A 12,017-nucleotide genomic window follows, 5' to 3' on the forward strand; every position below is an offset into this window, starting at 1 on the left:
ATTTATAATTAAAGCATGCTTCATTAGTTAGCTATGAACACTTACTTAGTCAACATGTAAAAAAAAATATTGTAAAAAATACTGATTTTTACAAACAACTTGGTTTGTATAACGTGCTTAAGAGCAAGAGATTTTGTCAATCCTTGCAAGATTATAAGTCCTAGAGCCAGGTGATCAGAGTTTGAGTCATGTCTCTGCTTCTTACTCCTGTCCAAGTAAGTTAACTTCTGTGCCACATCTGTAAAATGGGGATAGAATAGTGCCTACCTCTATCCTAAGAGGTAAATATGTTAACACTTAGAGCAGTGCCTTGTGTTAGTAATTATAAGGAAGAAGAGATGGAGGCAAATGAGCTGTACATCAAGGATGGGTAGAATAACAGTTTGAAGTAAAAAGCAATGTGTAAGCATGTTACTTTAAAATATGGTGGAAAATAAAAGAAGTAGCTAAAAGTTAAACAGTTGCATCGGGGGAATAGAAATCAGTGTGGTGGACTGGGGCAGGAGGCTGCTTGTCCTCATTGTAAGCCTTGAGTGTTAACTTAGAGTTTTGTACTCTTGTGGGAAAACTTCAAAAAGTGGGAAGAGCCTTTTGTTTGGATTTTAACTTGAAGCACAGAGCATTTTATTTTTTATTGTAGAAATCTTTAAACTTATGCAGAGGTTGAGAGAAAGAACTCATCACCTAGCTTCAATCATTATGAACTCCTGGCCAATCTTGTTTAATCCGTACCAGCATCCCCAAGCACCACCACTGGATTATTTTGAAGCAAGTCCCACACCTTAAGTCTTTTCAACCAGAAATAGCCTTAGCAGCTGTGGTGGGCACAGTGCTCAGATCTTCAAGACAGAACTTGCTGACCTGCAAGGAATGAATGCAGTTAACTGATAACTTTTAGCCACAGCACTTTTGATATCTGTGACAGTGTTTGAGCCAAAGCCACACTCTTTCTTGGCATCCTCCAGCTGGTGACTAAGTGTGGCAGCAGTTCTAGGGCCTGGCAATTATGCCCAACATTGCTCCAGACCTCACGATTGGATTGGCGAAGATTTTGTTTGTATCACACTCTCATGTTTCTCCTACTCAACCCTCTTTTCTTCTCCTTTCAAAGTGAAAGACAGCATCGTGGTCTAAGGGCTATTGCTTCCTAGTCCTACTCTTTCTCCCTATTTTTCATAGGTTCATCCTGATCTTGACATCTTAGCTATTTTCTCAGTTGAATACTCTAAAAGGATCCTTTTTAAAGTGTGCAGAAGACAGCTAACATCAGGCCAGAGATTTACTACTCTTTAAAAGGTCTGTGTGTGGTTGACCTTTGGCTGGTGTTGGGGAACTTAACTTTCAGGAGGATTCCCATCATTCCTTGATAAAAATGGTTCACTCTGCATAAACTCTGCAAAAAAAAATATGATTTATACCAAACACCTGCTTCTGGGAGTCTGGAATTTTGGTATGTGCTAGACATTAAGTGCTTATGTGATGAATCCCTAATAAAAATCTTGAGCATTCTTCACTGTACACCCCTGGTAGTAACATTACACACATGTTGTCGTAATTTGTTGCTGGACATATTAAGCACATTTTGTGTGACTACTGGGAGCGGGCTCCTTGAGCTTGCACCTGGTTTCCTCTAGACTTGGTTCCATGTGCCTTTTCCCTTTGCTGAATTTGCTTTGTATCTTTTCATTGTAGTAAATCATAGCCATGGGAAGAACTATGTGCTCTGTGAGAATGAGTCACTGATCCTGGGGTGGGGACCCTAAAGCATTAAAAAAAAAAAAACCACATGAAATTTACAATAGTTTCTTAAAATCAAATAACCAGTCAATGTTCAGACTGACTTATTTTTTTAAAATATACTTGGGATTTACAGATAAGGATCAAAATTAAGATCCACCCATTGCATGTAGTTGATAGGTTAAGTCTCAACCTACAGGTTTCCCCTGTTCTTTCTTCCTTGCTATTATTTGTACAAGACAAGTGACAGTTTATTCAGTTTTCCCACAGTCTGAACTTTACTGATTACATTTCTGTAGTGGTATTTAACATGTTCCTCTGTTAATGTTAGTTTCCTGAAAGTTTATACAGTCTTCCCTTGGTATCCATGGGGGATTGGTTCCAGGACCTCCACGCATACCAAAATCCATGGATGCTCAAGTCCCTTATGTAAAATGGCGTATTTGCATGTAATATGTGCATATCCTCTTGTATACTTTAAATCACGTCAGATTACTTATAATACCTAATACAATGTAAATGCTATATAAATAGTTGCTTGAGCCTGGCAAATTGAACTGCTTTTTGGAACTTTCTGGAATTTTTTTCTGAATATTTTCAATCAGTGGTTGGTTGACTCTGGATGCAGAACCCATGAGTATGGAGGGACGACTGTACTTAGAGGTTTGATTGGTTTTAAATTTCATTATTTGATAAGACTAGTTTAGAGATGGTATTTATTTACCTATTACATGGCGTTGGGAGGCACATAATACCTGCTTCTTTCTTTTTTTGTGGTGAGATTTGGGTGTTGTCAGCCTGATACATCCACTGTGAAATTTGCTGCCAGCTTTTAATAGTTTTAGTAGCCATTAATCTTTACCTACAGCCACTATTTTATGAAATGTAGTAAAAATAGTGATACCTCATTCTCTCCTTCATTTATTAGCTATAATTTTTTCATAAGGAGCTTTCTTCAACAAGCAGTTGGTTCATATACAAAAAGTAGGATAAACTATTGATTCTTGAACTTTTTCAGTGTTCAGAATGAATAAATTCCCTAGCATCCTCCAGAGGTTGGTCAGTGAGATTTTTTACTAAGTTTCATTGTGAACTAATGGATTTTAATACTTGTTTTACTCTAACTCAGTTCTTTTTGGTGCCCAGATTGTCTCATGTCTGGCCTGTGGGGCTCCTTCAAGTTGAACCTGACATAATGAGGGTTTCTTTGCATTCAGGTACAATAGGATGTCCCAAGCTCTTCTATTTCCTGCCCAGGCCTGGATTCAGCCATTTCTTTAAGGAGCCCTAGTTCTTTTTGTAAGAGCGTATAGTCGGCTGTTCATTGATACCTGTTTTGATCATGTTTCTAGGTCTTAACACTGGAAACAGCTAGGAAATGTTTGTATTGATATTTCCAATTAATTTTAGAGTTGAGGGGTTATCATTTTAATATCCTTAATCTCTTATTTTTTCTCTTACCTTGAAAATCATGGTTTCTATTAATGTCACCACTGACTTGTTTTATTCTACTCATATGATGGTTTCAGACTAACAGTACTAATATTGCAAACAATATGATTAGTGAAAAGTTGGTATGTTTTTTACTTTGTCCTTAGTAAATAGGTATAACCCCACTAGGAATGTATAGTTAGTATATTTTCAAGTCACATGTAATGGTATTTCTCAGTAGTTAAGCCACTCTTTTCATTTTGCTTTTGGTTTTTAGGGATTTCTCACATTTTGTAAATTGTTTTTATAATCAAGTGAAACATTAAACGATCCTATAGGTAAAACTTCAAAACAAGTACATTAAGAAAAAGTGTCCATCTTGGTTCCTTCTACCCTATTTCTTACCTCTTTTTGTAGTAACTAAATGAGTTTTTGTTTATCCTTCTGTCTCAAAATATATGTATGTATGTGTGATTACTTGTATACTCACAAATACATACACACTTATATATGTACATGTACAAGTATGTATTTCCACACACACTCATTAGGTAGAAAGTACACGTAGATGCTGTTTGCATCTTGGTCTTTTTTTTAGTTAATGTCTCTCCATAGCAGATGTCATATTCCTTTTTACAGGAGAATAATATTCCATTATATAATTGTATCATATAGTAAGTAGTTTCCTATTATGGACATTTGATTATTTCTAGTCCTGCTGTTACAGATAGTGCAGCTATAAATAACCTTGTGTATGTGTCTTTTCCTGGGGTTTTTTGTTACTTATGTTTGGGATAGATTCCTAGAAGTGGAATTCCTGGATCAAAAGGTAAATATATAGGCAATTTTGCTGTGTATTGCCAAATTCCCCTCTACAAGGAGACAGTACCACTTTGTATTCCCATCAGCAATGTAAGAATGCCTGTTTTCCCACAGCCTATGAACAAATTGTTATCAGGCGTCACAAAATGTTTTAAGCAGATCTGTGTTTTAGAATCTTTGGCAAAAGTATAATGGAGTCTAAGGTGTAATCCTAAAGACAGGGAGATGTGTTGGCCTTGACAGTAGTCTCAGAGAAATGCAGGCCTTCACTAACGGTGCAGAGTTACATTAAAGAAGTGTTAACAGTATATAGCATAAGGAGGACTTAGTAACTGGATGGAGGAATTGGGGATGACTCCAATTTATGGGAGTATGAAAATTTAGAGAATATTGACCATCAGCAGATTATGGGATGGGGGAATTTCTTGAATTTGAGGTGCTCCTGAGACATACGTGTTAGAGATGTAGTTGGATATGAATCTGAAGAGAGAATTTTGGGTTAGAACAGAGCTTCTGAGTCATCACTCTATGTGATGTTAAGATATGTGTAGACGAAGATGCCCAAGAAAAGAAAAATAGTGATATTTGAGTCTGGGCGTGTTTTTGACTTTGGTAAAAGTAGTTTTTGGGTCCCTTCTATATCTTTTTATACAGCAACTGACTTATCATCTCTGGGTAGCATTAGAAAAAGTATACTTCACTTTCATGACTTTTACACACTTACTGTATACATAAAGATGATGTATTCATATGCTCTACTTCTATAATTCTGTTCTGAAATCATACTTAGTTTCAGGGCAAACAGCTTAAATTCCTTTGCTCTGATGTAGGCAATGATTTATTTTAACTCATCTCCAATAAGCATTTTAAAAGTTTGTTACAAATATTTCCGTTCTTGGTATCTAATTTTGGCAATCATAGGTAAATGGAGAGCTTTTTACCAGTGAAATACGCTTTTTTACTTTGTTAATCATACAGGAATATATGATAATGTCATGATGTAAAAATCACAATACAGCTGAGAAAAGGATCTCATCTAAAAGAATAGTTTTCTATCCTTTATGGCCTTAAGAATATTTAGTCAGGAAACAAATTCACAACTTTAGAATTAGAAAAGCCCTAAAATATCTAGTTACAAGTCTTCTCCAATTTAGTTCTCAAAACAGCCATATGAGGTAGTTACCATTAGGTGCGTTTTACACGTGAGAGGTAGTCATGTGTAAACTAAACACATGTAAAACAGCAAAGTTTAGTAACTTTCCCAAGGATACATGGTAGTAGGAAGCTAAAATGGAATTTAAACCCAGGCAGGTTGAAAATAGAACATATTTTGAGTGAAGAGACCAGTATGATAAAGGATTCAAAACCTTACGTAAGTTGAAGGAAATTCACTTGAAATGTTTTATACTTAGAAGATAGAGGAGGGCAGGGTGACAGGCTTAGACTGTCAAGGATTAGGTCTTTTCGTGGAGAGAGTATATAGATTTCTTCATGGCACTTAAGCTATGGAACTCATTCTGTGTTTATCTTTGATCCAGTATCAAGTATATTCTCTTTCCTGTGTCAGAGCTATGTGAAGACAGAATGGTTTTTCTTAGGGTTAAAGCTGGCCTCTCATCACTTACCATCCGAGCAGAGGTTGCATGGTTATTTGGAAGGCTTGTGGTAAAGGGGAATTTATAGTACTGAGAGGGTAAATGGACCAGATTGTTTCTGAGGCCCCTTGCTAATCCTGAGATTTTTCTTTCCCCAATTAACTAAAATTTGAAGAAACTTGATTAAATTGAGTGATTAAAATTCTACCCAGGGTTAATATCCATTTATTATAAATGAGTTAGGTATACTGTGAGGGTCCTAGGCCTGCATAGTACTTGTTTGATTTGGAAGAGCCAAGGCTAGCTGCTAGAGGTGCTTCCAACTTCAGGCCCACTTAAATTTTGAGTAGGCCACTCAGTTGGTTAAGGGTTAATGGTCTCTTCCCTTAGTTTTCTACATTGTTAATGCTGTCACAGAACGGTATGATATTTAACTGTTCTTGTGTTTCTGCAGCACAGTAGCTTATCAAACTTGAGTATGCTTGAGAATTTCTGAGAAGATTTGTGAAAATAGATCACTGGGCCTCACTCCCGGCGTTTCTGAGTCAGATCAGAAGTGGAGCCTAAGAGTCTGCATTTATAGCATGTTCACAGATGGAACCACCGGTTTGAGAACCACTGCTACAGTAGCTTGGCCTTTCCCAGTAGATTGAGTTTTCCAAGAGCAGGAACCAGATATTACTCATTTCTTTGTCCCTCTACTAGCAAGCAATACATAAAGGCAACAGATCTTAATTTTATAGAAGCCATTGTGGACTGTTACATTGCTGTTTTTGGCCTATGGATACCAGATGTTAGGCCAAAAAGTGAGGAACCTTGTAAAGCTTTAAGTTTGGGTCAGGTTTAGGTTTGTTAAGCTTACATTTAGAAATTCAAGTAAGATCAAGATTCTGCTAGATTTCTTTCACGTGGTTCTACTTTCTGATACATACAAAATTCCAGGATTTTTTTGCTCTTGTTTTTTTGTTTTTTCATTTTGCCATTACTAGGCAGCTAGCTACATGTAAGAACTGAAATCTTATCTTTCTCCTTCTGGAAAAATGGAGGCCATTGAAAATGTACTAGATTTATGTTCTTATTATGCGTAAAGCAAATGGCAGAACTTGATGAGCTGGTTCCAAGTTCAGGAGGAGGTCAGCATCTAGTCTTATTAAAGTAATTTTTAAACATGGGTTAAGAAAATGTGGAAAAGAAGAACTTGGGTTTTTTACTTACCCCTACTCTTTATTCCCTATCACCACCACCACCCCCAAGCTAGCAAAGAATGACTTACTAAGATTTTAGCAAGACTTGTTTATTCTGGCAGTTAAAATCAGGAATAAATATCATTTACTTTAAGTGCCATTAAGAATAATATGATTAGGTTTTTATACATGTTGCATATAATTTTAGTCTTCCTTGGTGATAATCATAAGCAGTGTTCTGTGATTCTTTTTTCTTTCTTCTCAGATATCCGGAAAGTGGTACTGTAGAAATAAATGTAAAGGATCTTCGACCACGAGCTAGAACCACTTTGAAATGGAACGAACTAAATGTCGGTGATGTGGTAATGGTTAATTACAATGTAGAAAGTCCTAGTAATAGAGGATTTTGGTTTGATGCAGAAATTACCACACTGAAGACAATCTCAAGGACCAAAAAAGAACTTCGTGTGACTGTTTTCTTGGGGTAAGATTCTCTTCACTGATGCCATTTAATTACTGAATTAAGGAGTGTAATTTTTAGGTATTAAGCACACATTCTTTAGTTAAAAAAAAAGGAATCTATGAAAGATGGAAATTTCCATACTAGAGGAAAACGTTTTAATAAATTCTTGAGAATTTTTTTATTAAGAATGGCCCTTAAATCTCCATTGCTAGTTTAAGGCTGGAGGTATTATTTGAAAGCACCTTGGAAATAATTGAATATCTTATTAGAGAAATTCTTGCCTACCACATAGGATTCTCCTAGGTTAAACCAATAATATACAAAAGCATTTCAATAGCTATGGTTGCTATGAGAATCTATGTTGATATAACACCAGTGAATGTCTACCTAGGCAGCTGTCTGCTGGACTTGCAAGACTAGCAAAAATTTTCTTTTATAGTAATTTTCTTTAATTTAAGAACTGAAAACAAGCTTAATGAATCACCCAAGATTTCATATTACTCCGATATTTCCGTTGTTAATTCTTTAAGAAATACTTTTAGATGTTTCCTTCAAGTGATAAAGTACTATGCATTGTTTCAAAGCTACCTTTTTACACTTGGGGAAATAGTATCAACATCGTTTTGTGTTCAGTTCTTCTGAATAAAGTGTATTGGATAAATAGTAACTAATTTACTTTTTTTAAAAGCCTGTTAAAAGTATTTCCAGTTCTTTATTACGATGTTTAAGTAAACAACTTTGTGTATATGTTTTTGTGCATTTCTTTTCTTTAGAATGAATTATTAGAAGTACATTTGTTGTGTTGGGGATACTAGAAAGACCCTGACAGTTTTCTTTTACTTAAGGGAAGCAGCCAAACTAACATTCTTGTCAAGTTCTGGTTAACTGATTATATATATTATGTATTATATATATAATGGACATATATTATCATATCTGTTATAACACGGAGGTGACAAATCTAAGATCAAGCATCTGCTTATGATTAATAATATAAAGCAGGGGTTGGTAAACTATGGCCCACTGGCTACCTGTTTTATGAAAATAAAGTTTTATTGGAACACAGTGATCCCCATTTATGTATTAGCCATGGCTGGTTTTTTGTGTGTGTGCTCAACAGCATTGTTGAGTGGTTGCACATGAGGCTTACAGAATCTTGAACTACTTACTCTCTGACCCTTCATGGAAAAAGTTTGCTGACTCCTAAGATAAAGAAAAAGAATGTTGTGAGCTTATCTTTTAGAAAACAGTTTCAGAAATTTGTACAAACACAAGTGTGATTCTATTGCCAGGCCAAGGACGTAACAATTAACAGAGTTCTAAGCAACTTGAAATTCTGATATGGATACATATCATGAAGGAAAGGAGAAAGCATCTACATAAATTAGTTATCTAGGGATTCTTATAATGTTCTTGAGTGTAGGAAGTGGAAAGAAGCATGTATACACAATGGGAAGAGATAACAGTACTCATAACATTGAGCTAAAAAAGCTTGCTATTTAAAACATGTTTTCCTGAGTAATTCTGAGGTACAGTTAGAGTGGAGCACTCTGGCTTTAGGGACTAGAACTAAGATTGAGTGGAAATTATAGATAGGCAAATATTGGCGCATGAGAAAATGATTATATGATGGCTATCCCAAAGTAAAACACACTGTCCTATAAAGGATTATGTTTGCTGTCATTTAGGTTTTTACTAGACATGTTAGGGATACAAGAGTCAAAAAGGAGTCACTGTGGCTTGTGGATGGGAATTTTTTTTCATTGTTAGAAATCTTTTCCCTTCACTGGAAAGAGTGGATAAATAATAACCAGAGGGAAAGTATAAATATATTCTGCTGTTGATAGTTTGGGGCTGTTACAAGCAGTGCTGCCATGGCATTATACCTCTGTCCTGGTGCTTATGTGCGTTAGTTTCTGTAGGATGTGTCTTGTCTAGAAGTAGAATTGCTGGGTTGTAGAAGTTGTGCATCTTTAACTTTAATAGATAGGACCAAATATTTAAGTGGTGTACCAGATTGCACTTCCACAGTAGTATGAGAGTTCCCATTGCTCTGCATTCTTAACCACACTTACTTTTGTCAGGCTTGAGTTTTTGCTAGTCAGGTGGGTATATAATAGTATTCCATTGTGGTTTTGATTTACATGTCCCTGACTATTAATGAGATTGAGAACCGTTATGTTTATTGGCAATTTGGATATCTCTTGTAAGGATCCTGTTTCAAATATTAGTGTGTGTTGTTGTAGCTAATTAGGTAGTCTGTCTCACTGATTTTTAGGAGTTCTAGAGAACCCTAAAGTAGAGTAGAGACTTGACCATTTCAGTTATATGTGGAGAAAATGTCTACTCCAATTCTGTGGCTTATCTTTTTTCCCTATGTTTGAGTAGTAGTCTTAATTTTAAGGGGTTGAATTTATCAAAAATTTCCCCTAATGCATATACTTTCTGTGTCTTGCTTTGAGAAACCTACTGGGGGTTGGTCAGGGTTGGGGATAGGTGGGGGTGGTCAAAAGGTACAAACTTCCAGTTATATGATATATAAGTTCTAGGGATGTAATGTACAGCATGGCAACTATAGTTAACAATACTGTATTGTATATTTGAAAGCTGCTTAGAGAGTAGATCTTTAAAGCTCTCATCACAAGGGAAAAAAATATTGTAACTGTGAGGTGATGGATGTTAACTAAACTTTTTGTGGTAATCATTGTCAATATATACATATATCAAATCATTATGTTGTATACCTTGAACTTATACAGTGGTATGTCAGTTACATCTCAATAAAACATAGAGTGAGGTGGAGGGGAGAAACTTTTCCCTACTCAGAAAACATAAAGATATTCTCCATTATTACCTTATAAAAGCTTAATATTTACCTTTCTTTAGATCTTTAATCCACTTGAAGTAGGTCTTTTTGTACAGTGTGAGATAAGGGTTAGACTTAATACATATGAATAATCATTTTTCCTGGCATCATTTATTGAAAAGCCCATTTTCCCCTCATTGATCTTCAATATCACCTCGTCACATATCTTTATATTTGATGCATCCATCTGGTCTCTATTCTGTATCATTGGTCTGTTTTGAGTGTCCTTATATAAGTTCCACACTTTCATAATATGACACAGCAGGTCTTCCTACCTTGTGCTTCAATAGTTCTTCTCTGTTCTTAGCTCTGTGTACTTTCATTCGAGTTTTCCAATCATTTTGGTAATTTCTACATAAAAACCATTGGGAATTTGATAGGTACTACATTAAATCTAATCCATGGGTGTGATTTCTCTCCATTTACTTAGGTCTTTATTATGATTTTGTCATGTTTTTATTAGGTGGAACCATATGAAATGTTTTTATAGATTCAAAATGTTTGAATGTTGGCCATTATATGGTTCAGCCTGATATAATTCTCTCCAGAGGTCTGACCTTATGTGTCTGTTATCCTTATTTAACCTCAGATACCACTTGTTATTATAAATCCTTTTTAAATTTCATTTTTCTCTTTGTTACTGGTATATAAGTAACCTTTGATTTTGGATCCATTAGCCTTACTAGAGTTAATAGTTTTAATTCACATGTAGATTGTTTCAGGATTTTTATAATTGTAATCTGTGAATTATGACATTTTTGTGTTGTATTTTTCCTTCGATTGCTAACTTTTGTCTTCATTCACCAGTTGCCTGTTAGTACATTGCTGAAAGGAGGTGGTGAGAGCAGGCATCTTTTTTTTCTCCTGATATCTCTTTGAAAATTTTACCAATAATTATAATGTTTGATGGGTATTTTGTAGGTATGCTTTCCTGGATTTGGTTTGACAATATTTTGTATAGGATTTTTGCATTTAGGTTAATGAGTGAAATTTGTATATTAACTTTCCTATCTTAGCTATCCTTTCCAAATTACGTTGGTTTTATAAAATTATCGTGTGCTATAATATTTTTCTATTTTATGGTAGAGTTTTGTGTCCTTTTCTTGAATGTTAAAACTTCTCAGTAAAGTCCTTTGGGGCTGAGTTTTCTTTGTGGGAAGGTTTTTTGATTTCTGTAATGATAATAGAACTATTCAGATTTTCTATTCTTGAAATAGGATTTAATTTTCTAGGAACCTATTTTAATTTTAGTTTATTGTCATAAGTTTGGATAGCCTCATCTTTTAACGTGTATAGTCTTTGTTAATGTTGTTCCCTTTTTCATTCCTGAATTTAGTTTGTGATTTAATCTCACCAAAGGTTTATCAGTTTTACTATACATTTACAAAGAACTAACCTTCATCTTTGATACTCTCTATTGTATTGAAAGTGCAAAGGAAGAAGCAAATAGAGGACATGATTTTTAATCTGCCTCGGAGATTTGATAAGGGAACTGGGAGTTAAAGTTCATGCTTGTTCCTAATTTTTAGCTTGTGAGTAGCAAAAAGTGAATATGCTTAAACTGTCTAATTCTAGTTAACAAATTCTATTTGATTAACAATATTGTGTTAGTTTCAGGTGTACAGCAAAGTGATTCAGTTATACATATACAAGTATCTATTCTTTTTAAAATTCTTTTCCCGTTTAGGTTATTGCAGATTATTGAGCAGAGTGCCCTGTGCTATACAGTAGGTCCTTGCTGGTTATCTATTTTAAATATAGCAGCATGTACATGTCAATCCCAAACTCCCAATCTATCCCTCCCTCCACCCTTCCCCCCTGGGAAGTTCATTCTCTAAGTCTGTGAGACTATTTCTGTTTTGTAAATAAGTTCATTTGTATCATGTTTTTTTAGATTCCACATATAAGTGATATCATTT

At 35.1% G+C, this 12,017-nt stretch overlaps 1 protein-coding gene across 1 annotated transcript in view; it reads left to right on the forward strand.

The window, feature by feature from the left end:
* UHRF2 (ubiquitin like with PHD and ring finger domains 2) overlaps nt 1-12,017 on the forward strand; it is a 74,892-nt gene that overhangs the window by 26,450 nt on the left and 36,425 nt on the right. Inside the window, exon 4 of the mRNA XM_082470936.1 lies at nt 7,035-7,253. Within this exon, the coding sequence (XP_082327062.1) occupies nt 7,035-7,253 (219 nt within the window). The remainder of the gene's footprint in view (nt 1-7,034; nt 7,254-12,017) is intronic.

This window comes from Balaenoptera physalus (genome assembly GCF_965194825.1).
Source record: "Balaenoptera physalus genome assembly, chromosome: 7".
Taxonomy (NCBI): Eukaryota; Metazoa; Chordata; class Mammalia; order Artiodactyla; family Balaenopteridae; genus Balaenoptera; species Balaenoptera physalus.